Raw genomic sequence first — 27,727 nt, forward strand, 5'->3', positions numbered from 1 at the left:
CATTTCCAACTTCATGGAAAAATAGATATAGAAGGGAAAGTTTACAAATTAATCGCTTGAATAGAAGGAATCTGCTATTTTTATTCGCGAAATTAGAATTTTCACCCTAAGCTCACTTGATCTCCAAGGATATTGAATAAAATTTGGTTTTTTTTGTGGCAAATGCCAAGTTGCATTTCCAACTTCATGGAAAAATAGACATAGAAGGGAAAGTTTACAAATTATTCGCTTGAATAGAAGGAATCTGCTATTTTTATTCAAAAAATAAAAATTCTCAACTGTAGCTCAATTGAACTCCACGGAAATAAGATATAATTCGTTTTTCTTGGTGGCAAATATTAAGTTGCATTTCCAACTTCCTGGAAAAATAGATGTAGAAGGGAAAATTTACAAATTATTCGCTTGAATAGAAGGAATCTCCTATTTTTGTTCAAAAAATAAAAATTCTCAACTGTAGCTCAATTGAACTCCATGGAAATAAGATATAATTCGTTTTTTTTGGTGGCAAATACCAAGTTGCATTTCCAACTTTATGGAAAAATAGATGTAGAAGGGAAAATTTACAAATTATTCGCTTGAATTGAAGGAATCTGCTATTTTTATTCGCGAAATTGGAATTTTCACCCTAAGCTCACTTGAACGCCAAGGATATTGAATAAAATTCGTTTTTTTTGGTGGCAAATACCAAGTTGCATTTCCAACTTCATGGAAAAATAGATGTAGAAGGGAAAATTTACAAATTACTCGCTTGAATAGAAGGAATCTGCTATTTTTATTCGCGATATTGGAATTTTCACCCTAAGCTCACTTGAACGCCAAGGATATTGAATAAAATTCGTTTTTTTTGGTGGCAAATACCAAGTTGCATTTCCAACTTCATGGAAAAATAGATGTAGAAGGGAAAATTTACAAATTACTCGCTTGAATAGAAGGAATCTGCTATTTTTATTCGCGAAATTAGAATTTTCACCCTAAGCTCACTTGATCTCCAAGGATATTGAATAAAATTTGGTTTTTTTTGTGGCAAATGCCAAGTTGCATTTCCAACTTCCTGGAAAAAGAGACATAGAAGGGAAAGTTTACAAATTATTCGCTTGAATAGAAGGAATCTGCTATTTTTATTCGCGAAATTGGAATTTTCACTCTGAGCTCACTTGAACGCCAAGGATATTGAATAAAATTTGGTTTTTTTTGTGGCAAATACCAAGTTGCATTTCCAACTTCATGGAAAAATAGATGTAGAAGGGAAAATTTACAAATTACTCGCTTGAATAGAAGGAATCTGCTATTTTTATTCAAAAAATAAAAATTCTCAACTGTAGCTCAATTGAACTCCACGGAAATAAGATATAATTTGTTTTTTTTGGTGGCAAATACCAAGTTGCATTTCCAACTTCATGGAAAAATAGATATAGAAGGGAAAGTTTACAAATTAATCGCTTGAATAGAAGGAATCTGCTATTTTTATTCAAAAAGTAAAAATTCTCCATTGTAGCTTAATTGAACTCCACGGAAATAAGATATAATTTGTTTTTTGTGGTGGCAAATACCAAGTTGCATTTCCAACTTCATGGAAAAATAGATATAGAAGGGAAAGTTTACAAATTATTCGCTTGAATAGAAGGAATCTACTATTTTTATTCGCGAAATTGGAATTTTCACCCTAAGCTCACTTGATCTCCAAGGGTATTGAATAAAATTCGGGTTTTTTTCTGGCAAATGCCAAGTTGCATTTCCAACTTCATGGAAAAATAGACATAGAAGGGAAAGTTTACAAATTATTCGCTTGAATAGAAGGAATCTGCTATTTTTATTCGCGAAATTGGAATTTTCACCCTGAGCTCACTTGAACGCCAAGGATGTTGAATAAAATTTGGTTTTTTTTGTGGCAAATACCAAGTTGCATTTCCAACTTCATGGAAAAATAGATGTAGAAGGGAAAATTTAGAAATTACTCGCTTGAATAGAAGGAATCTGCTATTTTTATTCGCGAAATTAGAATTTTCACCCTAAGTTCACTTGATCTTCAAGGTTATTGAATAAAATTCGGTTTTTTTTGTAACAAATGCCAAGTTGCATTTCCAACTTCATGCAAAAATAGATATAGAAGGGAAAGTTTACAAATTATTCGCTTGAATAGAAGTAATCTGCTATTTTTATTCAAAAAATAAAAATTCTCAACTGTAGCTCAATTGAACTTCACGGAAATAAGATATAATTCGTTTTTCTTGGTGGCAAATATTAAGTTGCCTTTTCAACTTCCTGGAAAAATAGATGTAGAAGGGAAAATTTACAAATTAATCGCTTGAATAGAAGGAATCTGCTATTTTTATTCAAAAAATAAAAATTCTCAACTGTAGCTCAATTGAACTCCACGGAAATAAGATATAATTTGTTTTTTTTGGTGGCAAATACCAAGTTGCATTTCCAACTTCATGGAAAAATAGATATAGAAGGGAAAGTTTACAAATTATTCGCTTGAATAGAAGGAAACTGCTATTTTTATTCGCGAAATTGGAATTTTCACCCTGAGCTCACTTGAACGCCAAGGATATTGAATAAAATTTGGTTTTTTTTGTGGCAAATACCAAGTTGCATTTCCAACTTCATGGAAAAATAGATGTAGAAGGGAAAATTTACAAATTACTCGCTTGAATAGAAGGAATCTGCTATTTTTATTCGCGAAATTAGAATTTTCACTCTAAGCTCACTTGATCTCCAAGGATATTGAATAAAATTCGGGTTTTTTTTGTGGCAAATGCCAAGTTGCATTTCCAACTTCATGGAAAAATAGATATAGAAGGGAAAGTTTACAAATTATTCCCTTGAATAGAAGGAATCTGCTATTTTTATTCGCGAAATTGGAATTTTCACCCTGAGCTCACTTGAACGCCAAGGATATTGAATAAAATTTGGTTTTTTTTGTGGCAAATACCAAGATGCATTTCCAACTTCATGGAAAAATAGATGTAGAAGGGAAAATTTACAAATTACTCGCTTGAATAGAAGGAATCTGCTATTTTTATTCGCGAAATTAGAATTTTCACCCTAAGTTCACTTGATCTTCAAGGTTATTGAATAAAATTCGGTTTTTTTTGTGGCAAATGCCAAGTTGCATTTCCAACTTCATGGAAAAATAGATATAGAAGGGAAAGTTTACAAATTATTCGCTTGAATAGAAGTAATCTGCTATTTTTATTCAAAAAATAAAAATTCTCAACTGTAGCTCAATTGAACTCCACGGAAATAAGATATAATTCGTTTTTCTTGGTGGCAAATATTAAGTTGCATTTCCAACTTCCTGGAAAAATAGATGTAGAAGGGAAAATTTACAAATTATTCGCTTGAATAGAAGGAATCTGCTATTTTTATTCGCGAAATTGGAATTTTCACCCTAAGCTCACTTGAACGCCAAGGATATTGAATAAAATTCGTTTTTTTTGGTGGCAAATACCAAGTTGCATTTCCAACTTCATGGAAAAATAGATGTAGAAGGGAAAATTTACAAATTACTCGCTTGAATAGAAGGAATCTGCTATTTTTATTCGCGATATTGGAATTTTCACCCTAAGCTCACTTGAACGCCAAGGATATTGAATAAAATTCGTTTTTTTTGGTGGCAAATACCAAGTTGCATTTCCAACTTCATGGAAAAATAGATGTAGAAGGGAAAATTTACAAATTACTCGCTTGAATAGAAGGAATCTGCTATTTTTATTCGCGAAATTAGAATTTTCACCCTAAGCTCACTTGATCTCCAAGGATATTGAATAAAATTTGGTTTTTTTTGTGGCAAATGCCAAGTTGCATTTCCAACTTCCTGGAAAAAGAGACATAGAAGGGAAAGTTTACAAATTATTCGCTTGAATAGAAGGAATCTGCTATTTTTATTCGCGAAATTGGAATTTTCACTCTGAGCTCACTTGAACGCCAAGGATATTGAATAAAATTTGGTTTTTTTTGTGGCAAATACCAAGTTGCATTTCCAACTTCATGGAAAAATAGATGTAGAAGGGAAAATTTACAAATTACTCGCTTGAATAGAAGGAATCTGCTATTTTTATTCAAAAAATAAAAATTCTCAACTGTAGCTCAATTGAACTCCACGGAAATAAGATATAATTTGTTTTTTTTGGTGGCAAATACCAAGTTGCATTTCCAACTTCATGGAAAAATAGATATAGAAGGGAAAGTTTACAAATTAATCGCTTGAATAGAAGGAATCTGCTATTTTTATTCAAAAAGTAAAAATTCTCCACTGTAGCTTAATTGAACTCCACGGAAATAAGATATAATTTGTTTTTTGTGGTGGCAAATACCAAGTTGCATTTCCAACTTCATGGAAAAATAGATATAGAAGGGAAAGTTTACAAATTATTCGCTTGAATAGAAGGAATCTACTATTTTTATTCGCGAAATTGGAATTTTCACCCTAAGCTCACTTGATCTCCAAGGGTATTGAATAAAATTCGGTTTTTTTTCTGGCAAATGCCAAGTTGCATTTCCAACTTCATGGAAAAATAGATATAGAAGGGAAAGTTTACAAATTAATCGCTTGAATAGAAGGAATCTGCTATTTTTATTCGCGAAATTAGAATTTTCACCCTAAGCTCACTTGATCTCCAAGGATATTGAATAAAATTTGGTTTTTTTTGTGGCAAATGCCAAGTTGCATTTCCAACTTCATGGAAAAATAGACATAGAAGGGAAAGTTTACAAATTATTCGCTTGAATAGAAGGAATCTGCTATTTTTATTTAAAAAATAAAAATTCTCAACTGTAGCTCAATTGAACTCCACGGAAATAAGATATAATTCGTTTTTCTTGGTGGCAAATATTAAGTTGCATTTCCAACTTCCTGGAAAAATAGATGTAGAAGGGAAAATTTACAAATTATTCGCTTGAATAGAAGGAATCTCCTATTTTTGTTCAAAAAATAAAAATTCTCAACTGTAGCTCAATTGAACTCCATGGAAATAAGATATAATTCGTTTTTTTTGGTGGCAAATACCAAGTTGCATTTCCAACTTTATGGAAAAATAGATGTAGAAGGGAAAATTTACAAATTATTCGCTTGAATTGAAGGAATCTCCTATTTTTATTCAAAAAATAAAAATTCTCAACTGTAGCTCAATTGAACTCCATGGAAATAAGATATAATTCGTTTTTTTTGGTGGCAAATACCAAGTTGCATTTCCAACTTCATGGAAAAATAGATGTAGAAGGGAAAATTTACAAATTAATCGCTTGAATAGAAGGAATCTGCTATTTTTATTCGCGAAATTGGAATTTTCACCCTAAGCTCACTTGAACGCCAAGGATATTGAATAAAATTCGTTTTTTTTGGTGGCAAATACCAAGTTGCATTTCCAACTTCATGGAAAAATAGATGTAGAAGGGAAAATTTACAAATTACTCGCTTGAATAGAAGGAATCTGCTATTTTTATTCGCGATATTGGAATTTTCACCCTAAGCTCACTTGAACGCCAAGGATATTGAATAAAATTCGTTTTTTTTGGTGGCAAATACCAAGTTGCATTTCCAACTTCATGGAAAAATAGATGTAGAAGGGAAAATTTACAAATTACTCGCTTGAATAGAAGGAATCTGCTATTTTTATTCGCGAAATTAGAATTTTCACCCTAAGCTCACTTGATCTCCAAGGATATTGAATAAAATTTGGTTTTTTTTGTGGCAAATGCCAAGTTGCATTTCCAACTTCCTGGAAAAAGAGACATAGAAGGGAAAGTTTACAAATTATTCGCTTGAATAGAAGGAATCTGCTATTTTTATTCGCGAAATTGGAATTTTCACTCTGAGCTCACTTGAACGCCAAGGATATTGAATAAAATTTGGTTTTTTTTGTGGCAAATACCAAGTTGCATTTCCAACTTCATGGAAAAATAGATGTAGAAGGGAAAATTTACAAATTACTCGCTTGAATAGAAGGAATCTGCTATTTTTATTCAAAAAATAAAAATTCTCAACTGTAGCTCAATTGAACTCCACGGAAATAAGATATAATTTGTTTTTTTTGGTGGCAAATACCAAGTTGCATTTCCAACTTCATGGAAAAATAGATATAGAAGGGAAAGTTTACAAATTAATCGCTTGAATAGAAGGAATCTGCTATTTTTATTCAAAAAGTAAAAATTCTCCACTGTAGCTTAATTGAACTCCACGGAAATACGATATAATTTGTTTTTTGTGGTGGCAAATACCAAGTTGCATTTCCAACTTCATGGAAAAATAGATATAGAAGGGAAAGTTTACAAATTATTCGCTTGAATAGAAGGAATCTACTATTTTTATTCGCGAAATTGGAATTTTCACCCTAAGCTCACTTGATCTCCAAGGGTATTGAATAAAATTCGGGTTTTTTTCTGGCAAATGCCAAGTTGCATTTCCAACTTCATGGAAAAATAGATATAGAAGGGAAAGTTTACAAATTAATCGCTTGAATAGAAGGAATCTGCTATTTTTATTCGCGAAATTAGAATTTTCACCCTAAGCTCACTTGATCTCCAAGGATATTGAATAAAATTTGGTTTTTTTTGTGGCAAATGCCAAGTTGCATTTCCAACTTCATGGAAAAATAGACATAGAAGGGAAAGTTTACAAATTATTCGCTTGAATAGAAGGAATCTGCTATTTTTATTCGCGAAATTGGAATTTTCACCCTGAGCTCACTTGAACGCCAAGGATGTTGAATAAAATTTGGTTTTTTTTGTGGCAAATACCAAGTTGCATTTCCAACTTCATGGAAAAATAGATGTAGAAGGGAAAATTTAGAAATTACTCGCTTGAATAGAAGGAATCTGCTATTTTTATTCGCGAAATTAGAATTTTCACCCTAAGTTCACTTGATCTTCAAGGTTATTGAATAAAATTCGGTTTTTTTTGTAACAAATGCCAAGTTGCATTTCCAACTTCATGCAAAAATAGATATAGAAGGGAAAGTTTACAAATTATTCGCTTGAATAGAAGTAATCTGCTATTTTTATTCAAAAAATAAAAATTCTCAACTGTAGCTCAATTGAACTTCACGGAAATAAGATATAATTCGTTTTTCTTGGTGGCAAATATTAAGTTGCCTTTTCAACTTCCTGGAAAAATAGATGTAGAAGGGAAAATTTACAAATTAATCGCTTGAATAGAAGGAATCTGCTATTTTTATTCAAAAAATAAAAATTCTCAACTGTAGCTCAATTGAACTCCACGGAAATAAGATATAATTTGTTTTTTTTGGTGGCAAATACCAAGTTGCATTTCCAACTTCATGGAAAAATAGATATAGAAGGGAAAGTTTACAAATTATTCGCTTGAATAGAAGGAAACTGCTATTTTTATTCGCGAAATTGGAATTTTCACCCTGAGCTCACTTGAACGCCAAGGATATTGAATAAAATTTGGTTTTTTTTGTGGCAAATACCAAGTTGCATTTCCAACTTCATGGAAAAATAGATGTAGAAGGGAAAATTTACAAATTACTCGCTTGAATAGAAGGAATCTGCTATTTTTATTCGCGAAATTAGAATTTTCACTCTAAGCTCACTTGATCTCCAAGGATATTGAATAAAATTCGGGTTTTTTTTGTGGCAAATGCCAAGTTGCATTTCCAACTTCATGGAAAAATAGATATAGAAGGGAAAGTTTACAAATTATTCCCTTGAATAGAAGGAATCTGCTATTTTTATTCGCGAAATTGGAATTTTCACCCTGAGCTCACTTGAACGCCTAGGTTATTAAATAAAATTTGGTTTTTTTTGTGGCAAATGCCAAGTTGCATTTCTAACTTTATGGAAAGATAGATATAAAAGGGAAAGTTTACAAATTATTCGCTTGAATAGAAGGAAACTGCTATTTTTATTCGCGAAATTGGAATTTTCACCCTGAGCTCACTTGAACGCCAAGGATATTGAATAAAATTTGGTTTTTTTTGTGGCAAATACCAAGTTGCATTTCCAACTTCATGGAAAAATAGATGTAGAAGGGAAAATTTACAAATTACTCGCTTGAATAGAAGGAATCTGCTATTTTTATTCGCGAAATTAGAATTTTCACTCTAAGCTCACTTGATCTCCAAGGATATTGAATAAAATTCGGGTTTTTTTTTGTGGCAAATGCCAAGTTGCATTTCCAACTTCATGGAAAAATAGATATAGAAGGGAAAGTTTACAAATTATTCCCTTGAATAGAAGGAATCTGCTATTTTTATTCGCGAAATTGGAATTTTCACCCTGAGCTCACTTGAACGCCTAGGTTATTAAATAAAATTTGGTTTTTTTTGTGGCAAATGCCAAGTTGCATTTCTAACTTTATGGAAAGATAGATATAAAAGGGAAAGTTTACAAATTATTCGCTTGAATAGAAGGAATCTCCTATTTTTATTCAAAAAATAAAAACTCTCAACTGTAGCTCAATTGAACTCCATGGAAATAAGATATAATTCGTTTTTTTTGGTGGCAAATACCAAGTTGCATTTCCAACTTCATGGAAAAATAGATGTAGAAGGGAAAATTTACAAATTATTCGCTAGAATAGAAGGAATCTGCTATTTTTATTCGCGAAATTGGAATTTTCACCCTAAGCTCACTTGAACGCCAAGGATATTGAATAAAATTCGTTTTTTTTGGTGGCAAATACCAAGTTGCATTTCCAACTTCATGGAAAAATAGATGTAGAAGGGAAAATTTACAAATTATTCGCTTGAATAGAAGGAATCTCCTATTTTTGTTCAAAAAATAAAAATTCTCAACTGTAGCTCAATTGAACTCCATGGAAATAAGATATAATTCGTTTTTTTTGGTGGCAAATGCCAAGTTGCATTTCCAACTTCATGGAAAAATAGACATAGAAGGGAAAGTTTACAAATTATTCGCTTGAATAGAAGGAATCTGCTATTTTTATTCGCGAAATTGGAATTTTCACCCTGAGCTCACTTGAACGCCAAGGATATTGAATAAAATTTGGTTTTTTTTGTGGCAAATACCAAGTTGCATTTCCAACTTCATGGAAAAATAGATGTAGAAGGGAAAATTTACAAATTACTCGCTTGAATAGAAGGAATCTGCTATTTTTATTCGCGAAATTAGAATTTTCACTCTAAGCTCACTTGATCTCCAAGGATATTGAATAAAATTCGGGTTTTTTTTTGTGGCAAATGCCAAGTTGCATTTCCAACTTCATGGAAAAATAGATATAGAAGGGAAAGTTTACAAATTATTCCCTTGAATAGAAGGAATCTGCTATTTTTATTCGCGAAATTGGAATTTTCACCCTGAGCTCACTTGAACGCCTAGGTTATTAAATAAAATTTGGTTTTTTTTGTGGCAAATGCCAAGTTGCATTTCTAACTTTATGGAAAGATAGATATAAAAGGGAAAGTTTACAAATTATTCGCTTGAATACAAGGAATCTCCTATTTTTATTCAAAAAATAAAAACTCTCAACTGTAGCTCAATTGAACTCCATGGAAATAAGATATAATTCGTTTTTTTTGGTGGCAAATACCAAGTTGCATTTCCAACTTCATGGAAAAATAGATGTAGAAGGGAAAATTTACAAATTATTCGCTAGAATAGAAGGAATCTGCTATTTTTATTCGCGAAATTGGAATTTTCACCCTAAGCTCACTTGAACGCCAAGGATATTGAATAAAATTCGTTTTTTTTGGTGGCAAATACCAAGTTGCATTTCCAACTTCATGGAAAAATAGATGTAGAAGGGAAAATTTACAAATTACTCGCTTGAATAGAAGGAATCTGCTATTTTTATTCGCGAAATTAGAATTTTCACCCTAAGCTCACTTGATCTCCAAGGATATTGAATAAAATTTGGTTTTTTTTGTGGCAAATGCCAAGTTGCATTTCCAACTTCATGGAAAAATAGACATAGAAGGGAGTAGTATAGCAACACGGGTTCTAGCGCAGTTATCGACCGAGGTCGGTAAAGTAGGAATCTGTTTTACCGACATTTTTTACCTGCGTTGCAATGTGGTGTAGTTCTAATTTTCACCGCTAGATGGCGCCACTTTATTTTGGCGGCCAATTTAAACTGGCTTGCAATGTGGTAATTTTTTTTTCTCACACATTTTTACCTGCGTTGCAATGTGGTGTAGTTCTAATTTTCACCGCTAGATGGCGCCACTTTATTTTGGCGGCCAATTTAAACTGGCTTGCAATGTGGTAATTTTTTTTTCTCACACATTTTTACCTGCGTTGCAATACTGTGTTCTTCTTTACCGATCGTTTTAATTCTCGTTGCCACCGCTAGATGGCGCCACTTTTTTTGGCGGCCAATTTAAAATTGCTTCGAATTTGGTAATTTTTTTCTCACCCATTTTTACCTGCCTTGCAATATTGTGTTCTTTTATACCGGCCGTCTTAATTCTCATTGTCACCGGTAGATGGCACCACTTTATTTTGGCAGCCAATTTAAAATTGCTTGGAATTTGTATAATTTTTATTACCGGTTAAATTAAAGTGCCTTGGCATAGGGGATTTTTAAATTCCCCACCAAATTTAACGATAAAATTATTACCAGCGTCACTATTAGAAGGGGCCACTTTATTTTCGCGGCCAATTCAAAATGGCTTGGCGTTTTGTAATTTTAAAAATAATAATTTAAAGTTCCTTGGCATAGGGGATTTTTAAATTTCCCTCCCAATTATTACTGGCTGCCACGGTTAGATGACACCACTTATTTTCACAGTCAATTTGAAATGGATCGGCGTTAAGTAATTTTTTAAAACAACTTAAAGTCCTTAGGCATGGTGGTACTAGGTAATAATAATAATGTGTTTTAATTATTTTTATCTAATTAGTATTAGTATATAATTATAGTATATTAAACAATAATAATTTTTCATATAATAATCATAAGCTATTTATATTAAATGTTAAATATAAATGTTAAATATAAATGTTTGTATCGATTTTAATTAAAAACACGCTGATTGGCTATTTCTAATAGAGAAAATAAGAGCAGCCAATCAGAAGTTAGACAGCTGCTGAAAGCATCCTTAATTCATAAACCTTGGTTTTACTGTAGTATACTAACCTTCTCTACTCTGGCCGTGAATGCAAATGGCCGCCATTGATGAAAAACAGCTGGATATAACGATGGTAAGTGTAAAATTAATGTACATATATATGTTATGTTTATATATATTGTTATAAGAAAAAGAACAAATATTTTCTAGGTTGATGAACAAAGAAAAGGATGCGATTGCGAGAGTTGTCGTTTTTTCCGAACGACAGATCCGTTTTATTTAAGGTCGTATGCACCAGGTCCACCGAAGGAAAGCGTTTATTGTTCCTGTGAAGCATGTCAACTAGTTTATCCAAATGATCCTCGATTAAAAAAAAAGCAAAGAACAAGAACAACAATAACACTGCCTGTGCCACATTTTTCTTTGACTTCAATTCCAAAGGTAAACGATTTTTAAAAATATTTTTTTATTTACATATTAATCTAAATAAATATTTTTGTGACTATTTTTTCACAAGTCAAATGCAAAAATAATTAGCTTCTATAAGGGAGAGTTGGGTAACCATGGCCATGGGGTAGCCGTGGCCACACACGGTAATTAATAAATTATTATTATTATTATTATTATATTTACGATAATAGTAAATTGTTTTTTTTTTATTTGAGATGTTCTCATAATGTAAATTTAAAATTATTTGAACAAATGGTCACCCTAAAAGAGTAAAAAACCTTGTCTAAAAATTTTGCCTTCAAAACAAGTCAATTTACTAAAGTTGCGCTGACTTATTTATCCATTATTTTTATATTTTATATATTATATTATTTTTATATAATAACCTGAAAACGTTAAGGTGACGGGGCTACCCGACTCTGCCCTATATAAGAAAAATAAGAATAAAACTTTCCATGATTTACACACACTTAAATTAATGAAATTAATTGATATTTCTAGTGTCAGCAGAAAGACGAATCCGTTGTCAAGGTTGACCTTGCGGAACGAGTACGAAATGTACAATTAAAATTAAATATTTTAAAAGAGAGAAGACAACAAGAAACAAAAAAACGGTGCAAAGTATCTAGATGGGATATTTTGCCCTCTACAAACCTCATTGCAATCCAGCCACCAATAAACAGTGAAGAAGCACATCTACCATTGCAGGCAGCATCTATTCCAACTAAAAGTGCTAAAATTCCAAATCAAAACTTGAGTTTTTCCGAAGAAGATTCATTTGAGGAGTCGGAACCGGAAGAGAACCCAGAGAATTTTGCAAACGTCGACTCAGATGCACCCTCTGAGGTAAATGAAAATATCGAGGCCGTGAACGAGGAAGATAAAGATGATGATAATCAGAAAAAAATCCCATTTTCATCGTCAAGCTCATCTTCTACATCAGGCTCCTCTTCATCATCAGGATCATCTTCATCATCAGGCTCATCATCATCGTCAGGCTCATCATCATCGTCAGGCTCAACTTCAGATTCATCTTTATCGACAGGCTCAACTTTAAGCAATAAAAAAAGAAGGAAAAAAATGGACAAGAGGTCATGTAAAAAGTCCAGAAAAAGTTAATCTATTAGATGTTACTGTCATCGCCTTCATTTTTTTTTTTTTTGTATAAAGTTTTTTTTTATCTTGTATGAAATTCTCTTTTATTTTGTGTGAAGTTTTTTTTGTATGGCCTTTTGTTTTCTTTTTAAATGTGTTTATTTTATTTTTTTATATATAATTTGTGTTTAATTTTTTATCTTGTGTGAAATTTTCTTTTATTTTGTGTGAAGTTTTTTTTTTTCTTTTTTTTGTATGGCCTTTATTTTTTTTCTAATTTGTGTTTATTTTATTTTTATGATTTGTGTTTATTTTTTTATATCTTGTGGGAAATTTTCTTTTATTTTGTGTGAAGTTTTTTTTTGTATGGCCTTTTGTTTTTTCAAATGTGTGTTTATTTTATTTTTATAATTTGTGTTTATTTTTTTGTTTTTATCTTGTGTGAAATTTTCTTTTATTTTGTGTGAAGTTTTTTTTTGTATGGCCTTTATTTTTTTTCTAATTTGTGTTTATTTTATTTTTATGATTTGTGTTTATTTTTTTTTATCTTGTGTGAAATTTTCTTTTATTTTGTGTGAAGTTTTTTTTTTTGTATGGCCTTTATTTTTTTCTAATTTGTGTTTATTTTATTTTTTATAATTTGTGTTTATTTTTTAAAAAGTTTTGCAAGTATTGCTAAAAATAAAAAATATTTCTTGCACGAAGTGAATTTATTTGTTTTTTTTATATTGTATGTGTTTATTGTCTTGAAAAAAAATTTCTTGACTTTTAATAAAAAAAATTTTTTTTTTTCAGTGAAAAATTACTTGAAGCGTTCTATTTTATAGTTTTGTGAAGAACTTTTTTGTTTTTTTGTGATATACTTTTTTTGATTTTATTCTATAAAAATTACATTTTTTTAAAAATTAACGTACATCTTAGTGTTTTACGAGAACTTCATATAATTAAATGTTTTCCATATACTTTTTTTAGTTTTAATTTTGTAAAAATTCTTATATAATACGAATTGCATTAAATTAAATTAAAAGAAAAAGTAAATTAGGTAAAATAATTTTCAAACACATCTAAGGTGAGTACAAATAATTTTTGCTATATCAAATTATCCTGAAATAACTAAAATTAAATGAAATTCACAAAATTGTTCTAGTAAAAGTAAGTGTAACCTAACTTACTTAAAATTGAATTTGATTTAAATAAAATATTTAATTTATGTCGTATTTTAAAACATCGCGCCAATGAGTGTTAGTTCATCAGTTTGCCGCGGAGGGTGTTGGATGTCATGTGACTGTAGTGGGGAGCGTTGAAGAGGCATAAAAGTTAGCGCACGAGCTCGAAGAGTCATTATTTCTTTTTCAGTTGCAGCAACATCAGAAGCAGCAGTAGAAACTGTAGTAGAACGGTACATTTTATTTTCAGTTTCCTTTCTCTTCCTTATCTAGGCGCTTTTTCAAACATGTTTTTTTTTTTTTTTTTGCAGTTTCAAAGTAAAAATGTCAAATTTCTTACCAAACTCTAATCAACTCTGTAGCGGGGAAGAGGACATAGAATATGTTATATTTGATGAATATTATTATAATTCTTATGAGGATTCGGATGAGAACTCCGATGATAATGAGGTTGAAATATATGATAGTCAGGGTTCAACCATCATTCTTAGCAGCGATGATGAAGACACAAATGATAATAATAATGATATTAATATATTTGATATTAACTTTGGTGAAGAAGAGGTATTTTTTTCTTTTTTTTAATAGATTAAATTATAATTATTCTTTTCTTATAAAAAAAAAATTTTATGGCTTTTCTTTTATAGTTGTCAGAATTATTAGAATGCGTCCCTGACATTGATCAAATGTTGAATGCATACAACATGTTCGAATCTTTGCCTGATATTAATCAAATATTGGATGAATACGGCATGATTCTACCAGAGAGTCCGAACAGTGACGTATTAGAAATTAATATTAGTGAAGATGAGGTAAACTTCTTGGAATAAAACATGACTATTAACATACTTTTTATAAAATTGTTTTACTAAAAACTTATAATTTTTTTTTTATAGATGTCGGAATTACATGAATTAATTCCTCCAGAAACACCACCCACTCTAAGCGATGACACATCCTGCAAATCTTCACCTTAACGTCATGACAATTCTGATTAAAATACTTATTAAAAAAAAAAAAAAAATTTAATAATTAAATATTTTTTTATACAAAATAAAATCATTAAATATTTTTTTAAAATATTACCTCATGCTAGTCACATTCAAATGATGCGTGCGCATGTTGTGAGAGGGGGAAAGAGAAAGTGGGGGTAAAGAGAAAGTGGGGGTAAAGAGAAAGTGGGGACTTGGTGATTTAAACCGGTGTGCAAAGAAAGGCAGCTCATTTATGTTTCAGCATTCCGGGACTATTTGCAACATTAAAACAGTAAGTATGGATTCCTTCTTTCAGCTTATTTTTCTGTTACAGATTTCTCCTTTTAATTTTCTGTTTCAGTTCTATTTTTATGTTTCAGGTTTTTTCTTAAATTTTTTTTTGTTTCAGTTCCCTTTGATTTTTTTTCAGTTACAAGTTTTTCTTTTTATTCTCTTTCAGCTTATTTTTCTGTTACAGATTTCTCCTTTTAATTTTCTGTTTCAGTTCTATTTTTATGTTTCAGGTTTTTTCTTAAATTTTTTTTTTGTTTCAGGTTTCCTTTGATTTTTTTTCAGTTACAAGTTTTTCTTTTTATTCTCTTTCAGCTTATTTTTCTGTTACAGATTTCTCCTTTCAATTTTCTGTTTCAGTTCTATCTTTATGTTTCAGGTTTATTCTTAAATTTTTTTTTGTTTCAGGTTTTTGTTTTAGCTTTGTTGAACTTGAAACATAAAAATGTTTCAAGTTTCTTTTTTTCAGTTTCCTTTTTATGTTTCAGGTTTCTTCTTTTAATTTTATGTTTCAGTTCTATGTTTTTTTTAAAAATGTTTCAGAATATTTTCTATTTTTCTGTTACAGATCTTTTTTTAACAAAAAAAAAATATGGATTTAGAAAAAGTCAATGCAGTTGGACGATTGGAGGGTTTTCTGCCAACAAAGCCGCTATCGGAATTAGTGACAAATGGCCGATACTTTGTGACAAAAATCAAAAAGGTGCAGACGAAATACGGACCCAGAATCATCGTAGAACTCGACGCAGACTTTATCACATATCTTCCAACCAGATTCGCTAAACATTTCGAAGATGATGAGCCTAACACTTTAAAAATGATGCAAGAAGCTGCAGCCCTAAAGAACCTACAATTGAAGTACCTTGGAGGACCATACAACATCGTTGAATTTAAATTATTAAAATGAAAAAAAAAGAAAAAAATTAATTTAAGAAATAAAAGTTATGTTAAAACAAAATGTATACATATAAAATAACTGTTAAAAATAAAAAAAAAATTTAATTGTAAATTGGTTTTAAAATTATTTTCTTCACCCTATATAAGTTTATTTTCATTAAACATTAACATTAAAGGTTTTAAAAATTAACGAACAAAGTATTAAATTGAAATTATTAATATTTTATTTGAAAAAACATATTAAACTATTTACAAAAAAAAGATTCACAATTTTCGTAAAAACATTTAAAACTAGTAGAATCAACTTCATCAAAGCCTTTTGTAGCAGCACTTACATATTTGTTTGGAGGATCCAAAAACCAGTCGCGAAGAATTTTAACATTTCTGACAGCACAATTTTCAGTATAAAGAGTATGATGCGTACATATTGTTAACAAATCAGTCTTAAGTTTTTTTAAAGAAGGACATTCGAAATCTTCTAAATTTTGTACATTCTACACATATTTCTCTAACCATGTTTTCTTTTCTAATCCTTTAACGTAAATTACGCTAGCGCCTTGAAGTATTTCTCGTAGAATAGGACGAAGTTCATCATATGAGACATCTCCAGCTGCCCAATGGATTCCATGGTAGTTGTGTGTTAACCAGCGATTTTCACTTTTATAGCGTCCTGGCAATGAATTCCACGTACAAGGTGATTCAAATAGGTAGACAAGTGGTTGAGCATCTGGTTGAAGAGGAAGTATTGCCAACTCTTTGAAAATAAAATCGTTGTAGGGTCTTTTAAATCCTTGGACGTCTACAATGAACTCCATGTTGAACCAGAAATGAATTTTTTGGCTGAAAACTACTGCATTTATACTCAATCATACTCCCTCCACTTTATCCCCTCTCCTCTACAGCAGCTTCTTGACGACGCCGCTGATTGGTTTATATTGTACAACGCGGTCATGAATAATGAGGCAATATGCAGTGGTCTCAGCCGGCATATTATTTCCTGATTCAAATTCTAAACGTACATCTACTGATGCTTGTTTAAGAAACTCATTTTGTTTTGAACAATCAATAACAATTAGAGGAAATAGTTGTTTAAAAATAGCCCTTGTTAAAATAGGTTCTGAGTCTTTTCCATAGTAAGAACTTTGAAAATTAGCATACATTTCATAAAGCAGAGCATACTGATTTTGATCAAAGTTTAGATTTAAATTTCCATAAGGGTAATATTGTGAATTTAAAAATAGTTTAACATTTGTAATGTTACAATGATCAAAATGACAGGCATATTTTTTTCGTTTATCTTTTCTTGCTGTTTGAAATCCTACAATTACATATCGTGGTTTCTCCAATTGTGTTGATGTTTTTATTTGCCATAGGACTTTTGAACTTGTTGGAAGTAACGGATACTCGTACATTTCCCATGATCGAAAACTTATTGAAATTAAAGGATCTTTTTCAATAAATTTCAATAATTTTATTTTATTATTATCAGCTGGTAAAACGTATGGTACCATCCATTCTAGTTTATTGATGAAAATTTTAAATTCTTCATCAGCTCCTTGACCTGTTTGAATTATAGCATTAGTGTCATTACGTGCTCTTGTTAAAATAAGTTCATGTTTAGCGTTCATAAGAATTTTCTTATAATCCTCAGCAAAACCAAAAATCATGCCAAGTGGTATTGTAATATCAAAGTATCCATTTTCTAAAGAAATTCTTGCATCAGCTGTAATTTTTGAAAACCCTGCATTTTCAATTAGATTTAATTGAGGTGGAGTCAGAGATACTAAATTTTTCATAATAGTTGTATGTCCAACGTATTTGCATCGATCAATCTCGATACCATTTAATTCATAGCGAATTTCATCAAATAAAAAACATATTGCATTGCTACTTAAGTGCACGTTTTCTGTAACAGCAATACCATCATTTTTAGTCAATTTCCCAAATATGTGCAATGAACTTTTACTCGGTAGAATACATAAATCTTGATGTTGAACTGCAATTCGAATTTCATCACTATTGTTAAAAGAGGATGAAGCATACGGTTGATGAGCATGAATTTCATAATGAGCTATGGACTCATCAAAATTCACTGCTGCTGGAATGTTGAGAATTTCGTCCATTTTTGTTGCAACAACACCCAAAAAATATATAAATTATTTGTCTTGGCGTTTTCCTTGAGGTATAACTTTTAGACCTAGTTTTTTCAGGAACAGGTGATTCTGAGGTGTTAACACCTTGTGAGACAAATTTAAACTGATTTGTCTTTGGCATGTTGGCTGACTTTTATAGTTTCCACCAACTTTTTGATTATATACAATTCCCATTACATTGACTTTATGTGCAATCGGGTAGTTATAGTTTCTCCTCGAAAATTAATCAAATCACCGTCCTGATCGACAATGCGGAGTTGAATATTATGTATTGTCTTGACAACAATCGGAAGGTAAATGACGTGTGCTGGCACTTCCACAATCTTATATCCTGGTGGAACGCTAGGGAAGAATTCATGGATAGTGTGGGCTTTTTGATTATTTATATATGCTCCAGATGTAATACTACACTCAACTCTGACTGAATTTACCTTGAGAATGGCTACAGGTAAATCAGAGATGTGCGTTTGATTAGGTGATAATTTCCGGGGTGTAAATCCTAATAATTTACCAATTGAATCTTTATGTTTAAAATCAATTGGTAAATTTGATTCAACTAAACTGCGCAATGTATTGTTATTAGGTTTTATACTAATAACAGTTCCAAGTTTCACTGAATTTTTTATACATGTTTCAATATCTGTGATTTCATAACTCCCAGTTGGTATATCAATTATATGATTACCAATGTAAAATTTATTGTTACCTTGATCAATATTGGGAATAGAATTAAAAGTCAGTAATTCAACAAGACCGAGGACATAATTTTTATTTGGATTAAGTTCTATTGGTGGGAAATATTCAGATTCAAGAACTGAACTGTTTCCACTTAGTGTTAAAGTAAACGAATCACTCATGATGCTGTCAGTTTATATACTAAAAGATTACAAAAGTTACACGTTCTTATATACACTAAAGCTGCTCTTAACATTAAGTTGTTCATATACTAAAAGATTACAAAGTTACACGTTCTTATATAGACTAAAGCTGCTCTTAACATTAAGTTGTTTACATAAAAATTTTAAACATAAATGTCCACACACATAAGTATCATAATTCTGATATCTTTCATGATTATATTTTATTAAGCTACCATCACCCAAGTATATGATTAGATCTGTTGGTGGAGGAAGGTTGCCAAAACTATCAAAATACATTATTTCGTTATTACATTTTTTATATGCCACCCAATGTGTTCCTGGGCCTTCTTTGTTATCTAAGTTAATAATTCCTGACTCATATCGATAAGGTCCTTTTAAAGATAGTTCATTTCGCATGAAAACTCCACGAAAATGTGGTATTTTCATAGTTTTAGCATATTTCAACAGATCAAAATCAGTTAGAGGACGGTGAGGTAGCTTCAATACAAGTTTTTTTTCTTCCTTTATGTTGGTTTCTTCTTCTTTTTTAATCCTTTCCCCTGAATGTATGGTTTAATATGAAGACCAAGTCCTTGTCGGTAGGGTTTGAGATGTAATCCTTTTCCAAGCGATATTGCTTCCATTACTTTATTATGTCGTTGAGCTTCAACAAGTTGTTCCTTGGCAGTTTTAGCCTTATTTACAGCTTTCACTATACCTGAAGCTCCACCAGCAAGAGCTCCTAAAGCACTAAGTCCAGCAAAAATTGGAACTAGTGGTAAAATACCACCAACTTTAGAAGGTACAGGTAGAATTCGCGGTGACAAAATTTTTGATTTACCACCAGCATTCTTTATTGCTTCTTTTGCACCAATCAGAGCAGCTTGAATTGATTCTCCAGAATTATGATCGGGTAGCATACTTTTTCTAGCAGCATCAACAACTCTTCTTAATGCTAGTCGCTTTTTCTTACACATGGTTTTCCTTTTTTTCTTCCTAATTAAAGACTTTTTCTTTCTTTTCATTCCCATACCTAACGTTGATTTAGCTTTCATCGTTCCAGATATCGCTAAAGCTGCTGCCTTTTCACTGATACTAGAATCCTTAGCTGTAACACGTTGCCACGCCTTTTCAGCTAGCTCTTGGTCTGCAACGTTTCTTGCTTCAATGTTTTCTCTATTTTGTGAATATGCAATGTCATGTGCTTTACATGCAGCGTCTAATGGGTTAACACCTTTATCACCACGTGCCAATCTTTTTGTCAACTTTGTACCGGGTCCACAGAATTGGTATCCAGGTAAATGTAATTCAAAAGGTAAACTATTGATAATACGGTTAACTAATCCTCTACCACGACAAAGATGTTTTTTATCACTTCGATGTAAAATCATTCTACACTCTATGAAGTTTGATATGCAACTGACTGTAAGACTATAAAAGCCGAGTATTTATAGTTTACAGAGCAGTTACTGTCAAGATGCAGTTCACGAAACAACCTGTAGCACTCCCAATCACAAGTATTGACGTTGAAAGTAGTGAGAAAAAAATTCAACGTCATGGTAGCTTGTTTTCAGATAGCATCCGAGCTGTCTTTTGTGGTCCCTCAAATTGTGGTAAAACAAACGCTCTTCTCTCTTTAATTATACATCCAAATGGTTTAAGTTTTGAAAATATTTACCTATACTCTAAATCTCTGCAGCAGCCAAAATATCAATTTTTGAAAAATGTAATTCATGACGTGGATGGAATTGAATACTTTCCATTTAGTGAGCATGAAGAAGTAGTATCTCCAAAAGATGCTAAACCAAACTCAATATTCATCTTTGATGATATTGCTTGTGAAAAGCAAGACAATGTTAGAGCTTTCTTTTGTATGGGTAGACATGTAAATGTTGACAGTTTCTACTTGTGTCAAACATATGCTCGTATTCCAAAACATCTAGTCCGAGATAATGTAAATTTACTGGTGCTTTTTAGACAAGATGAAAAAAATTTAAAACATGTCTACGAAGATCATGTAAATACAGACATGTCTTATACTCAATTTCGTGATTTATGTTCAGAATGTTGGAAATCTGATAAATATGGATTTGTCGTTATTGATAAAGATAGGAATTTTAATGAGGGAAGATATAGAAAGGGATTTGATTGCTTTATTACACTATAAATATAAGGACTTTATTTCATTTTAAATTAGTATAGTTTATGTTATCAAGACGAAAACATGTATCGAAAAGAGCAAGAAACATTGCGTCAAATAGCAAAAGCAAGCGACGCTATTAGACGAAAACATCGCTTACTTAAAATGGGTAAAGAGGCTGCAGAGACATTGTTAAAAGAAACTCTGCAACCAATAGTTACACCTCTTCAAAAGTTGGCAAATGTAACTGAAACTCCTTTCAAAAATGTTAAAATTGAAAAATTCAAGAAAGATATTAATGATTTCTCTTTTTCAACTGCTGTTGACGATGATGAAGAATTTGATAAAACTTTACTAAATTCAACTTTTCTTGATAAGAGTAATAACTTTGAAAAAGAAGAAGATTATGAAAAAATTACAAATAAATTTATTTTTATGTTAGATAAAAATAGAAAACTGTTTTTAGATACGGTTTATGGAGTACGTAAACTTGCCAACGGTTCTTTTATGATTGGTGATACACCTATTGAATTTGAAGGTTCACATATTAAGCTTGTTGGAAAGAAAAATTATTTAAAAACTGCTGGGTTACTCGAACTATTATTTAAACAAAAACCAAAAGAAGCTTTAATAAGTTCAGATGATTTTTTAAATTACAAAGAAATTCTCATTGCTACGAATGCACATCGAAAAAATTATAGTCCAAGTGAATCTGTCAACATAAGTAGAACTTCCAAGTACACTGATGTTATTGCAAAACTTATCAAAAGTACACCAAAGAAAAGTGGTGGTGGTGGTTCTTTAAAGAAGCATAAAAATATATTACCACAATTTATGATTGCAAAAAGACAATTTAATCCAGACTACATCTATTGGGATGATCCAAATGAACTCGTTGACCGTTTACGACTACTCATAGGATCACAGCAAGCTGGTAATCCAAGTCATAATAATGAGATTATGTCAATTATCGAAGAACTTCGTGAAGCTCGAATTATATATTAAGAGAGAGCATAAAGAAGAAGTGCTTAGTATTACAATGAGCATTGATGTGTTCGGACATTCTTTAACACGACGTGTTGCCTCTGCAAGTCGTGGACTGCCTGGACCTTCTGGTATTGGATTTAAAGTTACTCCAAGTGGAGATTACAATATTGAAGGCAAAAGACTTTGTAACGTTCAAGATGCTGAAGAGCTGCATGATGCAGTAAATTTACGACTTGTACAACAAATTATCCGAATCGAGATAAAAACTATCTTTCAAATTACATCTTCATTAAGATCAGCCATTGATGATTTGAATATTTTAGTACAAGTTGTTGAAGATAGAGTTAACGAAAAACTAAAACAAATTAAATTACAACAAAATATTATTATCAAGGAAACTACATTTATTCCAAATGATGAATGATAAAAAGTTAACAGTTGTAACTGAACTGCATAAACAAGCGAGAAGGAATTATCCTCGTCGTAAAGTTCAAATGCGTGGCATAGATGAAACCTGGCAAGCAGATTTGGTAGAAATGATACCTTACTCCTATTCCAATAAAGGTTTCAAATACATGCTCACAGTAATAGACATATTTTCCAAATATGCCTGGGCTGTACCTGTAAAAAGTAAAAATGGAAAAGATATTTCTTCAGCCATGAAATTAATATTAAAAGAAGGTCGTATTCCAAAAAATTTACACACTGATAGAGGCAAGGAATTTTATAACTCTGAATTTCAGAGTTTAATGCAAGAATTCAATATTAATCTCTATTCGACTTATAGTAATTTAAAAGCATCAATTGTTGAATGGTTTAACCGCACTCTAAAAAATATGATGTGGCCTGAATTCAACTTACAAGGCAATTACAAATGGTTTAATCTTTTACCAATTCTCATATCAAAGTACAATAATAAAAAACATCGTACGATTGGTATGAAACCTAAAGATGTCACCGTAGAAGATACAAGAGAACTGATGAGACGTATCCGTAAATTAAGAAAAATTCTAATGAGAAGACAAAAATTTAAAGTTGGAGATAGAGTTCGAGTCAGCAAACATAAAAACATCTTTGAAAAAGGATACACCCCCAACTGGACAACGGAAATATTCACTGTAGATCAAGTAAAACGAACAAAACCAGTTACATACAAACTTTCAGATTATGAAAATCAGCCAATCGAAGGTGGTTTCTACGAAGAAGAACTATTAAAAGTTAAATATCCAGATGTTTACCTCGTCGAGAAAGTCCTTAAAAGCCGTGGCAACAATGTATATGTAAAATGGCTTGGATTTGACAACTCACACAATAGTTGGATAAAAAAATCTGATATGTAATATATATATAAAAATAGTTAAAATAAAGTTAAAATAAAGTTAAAAATAGTTAAAGATAAGTTAAAATAAAGTTAAATATAGTTAAAAAAAGTTAAAAATAGTTAAAGATAAGTTAAAAATAGTTAAAATAAAGTTAAATATAGTTAAAATAAAGTTAAATATAGTTAAAAAAAGTTAAAAATAGTTAAAATAAAGTTAAAAATAGTTAAAATAAAGTTAAAAATGTAACTAGATTAAGGTTCTAATAAATAAACATAATATAAAATGTACAGTATCTTTTATTAAAACACCTTTATCTTCCCAAATCATCATCATTATCATCTATTTACAATTCCATAGCTTCATCGTTAATTTGTCTAATTTTACAATGTCCCCATGCAAGGGTATCTGAACTATTATCTAACAAAAATCTTTTATCATCGTAAGGACTTAAAGCTACTTTTGTTTGTTTTAAAGTTTGAACATTGTGAAGTTTCGATCTGATACAATATTGAGTTCGCGATTGCATTTTAACATTTCGTAAACAATACGTGTAGTCATCAAAGGTAATAGTTTTCTTTACAACTGCGGATTTCACACCTTTTGCTTTTTTAATAAAATCTTGATCTTCCACTCGCACACTGTACATTTTACTCCGCAAGCCAACAAATTCAGTTACAATTTTCCCGCTGCACTCATCTTTCATAAGTCCTAAAATTTTTTTGTTGGCTTGCGGAATATTGTACACATTATTTACTGGATAATCCGAAGTATCGAATTTGTGAATATCTTCTTTCATGTCTCTATAAATATTAGAGCATTTGATTTCATAAATAAGGCTATCGGTGTCGGTGTACAACAGTTTTAAATTTTTTCCATCATACTTTTTTAGCATGTAATCGTAATGAAAGTTGTAAATTAAAGTTTTTGACACATCCAAAACAGTCAAACCAACATAAAGTGGTTTGTTCATCAAAACTTCCATTTTTCTAAGCTCCACAGCAACCAAGTTCTCGTTAAAAATGGCCCTGCTGTGGAAATTAGGTTTCGCAATGAATGCTTCAGCTCCATATCTACCCTGCCACTTTGTCACAAGTTTTATATCAACATGTTTTCGCACGTTCTCCATTGTTTTGCCAAATACCGCGTTGTTCATTAATTTAAACAAGTTTTTTTCAAACTCATTATTAGCATTAGTTCGTTGAGTTGTATTAAAATCAATGTAATTTTTTAACCACATGGCTTGCTGAAATTTTAAAACGCGATGAATTTGAATTAATACTAGGCCGTTGGCTACAGCTTGCTTCAAAGCACGGTAATGGAGAACATGCTTTCGCTTCGGTAGAAGGGTAGTTAGAAGCTTCGGCTCTTTTGACCCTGGTGGCTTTGAGCGTTCAGGACAAAACGGAAAATCACTATGTTTTTCATGAAGTTCTTCCGGATAATCTAAGTCGACTTCCAAAATGTAACCTATTGGCCCATCATCTGGAACGTTAAAATCAAAAGAATTGTCAATATTTTCTTCCCACTCAAAGCCACCATATGGAAGTGATTGAATCATGGCCCAACCATACAAGTTATTTGCGTCAAAGTATACGATGTAAGATGTTTCCTCATTTTCATTATATTCTTCCATGTAAGGATTATTTGCTTTTGCGTACCGATTGGTACATTGACTTATTCCACCTCTAATTCCACGTTCAACAAACATCACCATATCAATGTCTGTGAGGAGTTCCAATTTTATATTCGTATACTTTAACATAGCATCCCATGTTAAACCTGGTGTTGTATAATAATGCGCTGCATCAAGACCGTATGCGAGTAAACACTGATTTCGGAAATTTTCGAAAATATCTGCAAGTAACAGTACATCTGTTTGCATATACAAATACACGTAGTCGCCGAGATTTTGACAATTGAATTCGGTCCACACTTTCTGCGCATGTGCATAATCTTCGTCGGAAACATTTGAATCATTTAACGTACTATAAAATTTTTCTTTTGGTGGTAATTGAGTCTCTTCAAGTTTTTCCCGTGAATCAATATATTCGTAAGGAAAAACTCCTTTACGAGTTAACAATTTAATTTTATCGTTGCTGTAATTAAAAAATACTGAACTTACAATTTTGTATTCATCGAGGTAGGACGCTAATTTGTCCAATGATGATGCCATAAATTTAAATGAATCAATAAAGCGAAATTTTATAACACTATCCTTAATATTTTTTGTAAAACTGATATACTTCTCTTTATTTATGGGAAGCAGATCAACTTTGCCTTCAAATTCCGTAGCAATAGATTCAATTATGAAATGCGCGTCATAACCACTCAGGTTATGAAAAACAACAGGTATAACCTGTGATTCGTGATAATTAATGTTGCACTCTTGATGCGCGGGCCCACGATACTTCCCTGTTAGATGACAGTGGTCTCTTACTTTTACATCCCCATACTTGATTTTCTTTCTACAAATATGACATGTATTTACATTTCTAAAATCAACCAGTTCTTGTCGACTTAGCACTTTCATTGGAATAGGGTTTTTAAATCTCATATTAAGATTATCTGATAAATTCTTTAACTCCTTTGAAAACCACTTTGCAGGATTCTCCTCATCTATTGGAGATGCTTTGTACATGGACAATGAGTCATCAAAACCACACTTCAAGTAGTAACCAATACTGAGCGTTTTATGATTTTGGAAAACCTCAGTATTATTGATCTCTTGTGGTATATCAGCAGGAATTAATAAACTCTCACAATCCGCATAAATAATAAAAGGAACACGCTCCTTGTTCTGGAAATTTTTAAATTCAACAAAATTTTTTCCTTCTTCCGGTAGCCTAATTCTTGTCTCGTTCATTTTTCTACAATTTTCTTCATGGCTTGTAAGCTTTTGTTCATTAAGAAAATAGTGTAAACAGCGATCACATATGTACTTTTTATTTTTCTGCTTTGATAAATCCGAACTTACTAGTCTCGATAAGTCCTTTATCCAGACATAATGGTAGTTGAATGAAATGATAGTTACATTATCAGACTCCCTCTCTTCATCATCAATAAGATTTTCATCTATGTAGTGGTCTTCAATTAGTAACATATTTACATGAGTAAACTTTTTTTGAGATGAAAGATGTAGAGGTGAAACGGTAAACTTTTTATCTCTTTTGCTAAGACCGTATACATTTACTGAAATGTTGTTCAGAGCCTCAAATTTAGAAATATCTTTAAGTGCGACAGGAAATTTAATTCCAGTAAAATTAAGCGTTTCTTCATACTGTCTGTATTTTGAAACGCGGTCAGCATCTCTCAAAGGTGGGTATAAAGCTGATAGTATTGCCCATTTAAAACACTGATTATCTATGTTTTGCACATTAATACAGGCTTTTTTACGTTTTATTGGAAGTGGTAAGTCAATGTAAGAACTTGCGCGCATAGGGTTGTACTTGTTAATGTTAACCTCTAATCTTTGAATCGAATCAAGTTTCCAATTAGAATCTTTCTCTTGGAACTCTTCAATTCTTCTCAAAGTAACTTGTTTAACATTAACATTATACCAGTCATCTAACGGGGTTGTATTTAAGATTTCAGCAGTTTTTGCGGTAAATGTTTTTAAATCAGATATTTCTTCTCTACCATCTATTGAATCTTTTTTGAATTTTGCACCTAACACGGTATATACTTTTATTGGACCAAATTTGTTTAAAGCTTTTTCAATATTAATCTGAAATAAAACAAAAGCATCATCAAGGAACTCATTAATGTCCTTGTAATCTACATTAATGATAGCACTACTTTGTAATCGACCCTCAAAAGCCTCATCAAAATTCACCCACTTTATTCTGTCATTCATTTGCACTCCTGCACCACGCTTCATTAACGCATCAAAATTGCAACGCAAGTATTCAAGCTTTTGGCATAAATTTAGATATCTCGATTTTTGATGTGGGAAAAAATCAAATTTACGCGAAAATGTTCTCATTACATTTTTATAACGTTGACACTTGTTTTGCCATTCAAATGCGTTAACAAATCTATCATCTCCAGTCTTTCCCATAGTGGAGATGAGTTGATTTTCCGCGATTTTTATAAAATTGTCACATTCTTGGCAAACTTCATTGAATTCATTTACCTGAATTCGTTTCCGTGATTTTTTTGGAGAATTAACCTTTGGCATTTTTTTTTTTTACAAACGAAGAATCTTAATTCTAAACCTTAAAACGTATAACGAAAACCCTAAGACTAAGAAAAAAAAGAGATACAATATATACACTTAAACCTAAAACAAAAGAACAAACCTGAAACAAAAGAACAAACCTGAAACAAAAGAACAAACCTGAAACAGAAGAAAATCTGAAACAAAAAAAATAAGAAAAAAAAACTGAAACAGACAAAATA

The 27,727-nt window shown here is 31.3% G+C and overlaps 4 protein-coding genes across 4 annotated transcripts; 2 read left to right on the plus strand and 2 right to left on the minus strand.

The window, feature by feature from the left end:
- Window positions 1-13,609: 13,609 nt before the first annotated feature.
- LOC127277863 (uncharacterized) lies at window positions 13,610-14,682 on the plus strand. Its single transcript, XM_051299256.1, has 4 exons — window positions 13,610-13,938; window positions 14,017-14,269; window positions 14,353-14,517; window positions 14,602-14,682. The coding sequence occupies exons 2-4, from the start codon at window positions 14,030-14,032 to the stop codon at window positions 14,680-14,682; spliced, it is 486 nt and encodes a 161-aa protein (XP_051155213.1). The 5' UTR covers window positions 13,610-13,938; window positions 14,017-14,029.
- A 2,081-nt stretch (window positions 14,683-16,763) lies between these two features.
- Window positions 16,764-17,990, minus strand: LOC127277866 (uncharacterized). The gene is made up of 3 exons (XM_051299260.1): window positions 17,429-17,990; window positions 17,144-17,314; window positions 16,764-16,897 (listed from the first exon to the last, which is right to left on the minus strand). Exons 1-3 carry the CDS (start codon window positions 17,988-17,990, stop codon window positions 16,764-16,766), a joined length of 867 nt encoding a protein of 288 aa, XP_051155217.1.
- Window positions 17,991-21,104: 3,114 nt separating this feature from the next.
- On the plus strand, window positions 21,105-22,025 carry LOC127277867 (uncharacterized). Its single transcript, XM_051299261.1, has 2 exons — window positions 21,105-21,399; window positions 21,487-22,025. Exons 1-2 carry the CDS (start codon window positions 21,105-21,107, stop codon window positions 22,023-22,025), a joined length of 834 nt encoding a protein of 277 aa, XP_051155218.1.
- Window positions 22,026-23,672: 1,647 nt separating this feature from the next.
- LOC127277868 (uncharacterized) lies at window positions 23,673-27,206 on the minus strand. The gene has a single exon (XM_051299264.1). The coding sequence runs from the start codon at window positions 27,204-27,206 to the stop codon at window positions 23,673-23,675; it is 3,534 nt and encodes a 1,177-aa protein (XP_051155221.1).
- Between the last annotated feature and the right edge of the window lie 521 nt (window positions 27,207-27,727).

Source organism: Leptopilina boulardi, unplaced genomic scaffold, assembly GCF_019393585.1.
Source record: "Leptopilina boulardi isolate dan_hultmark-lab unplaced genomic scaffold, ZJU_Lbou_2.1 LbouV2_188, whole genome shotgun sequence".
Classification (NCBI taxonomy): domain Eukaryota; kingdom Metazoa; phylum Arthropoda; class Insecta; order Hymenoptera; family Figitidae; genus Leptopilina; species Leptopilina boulardi.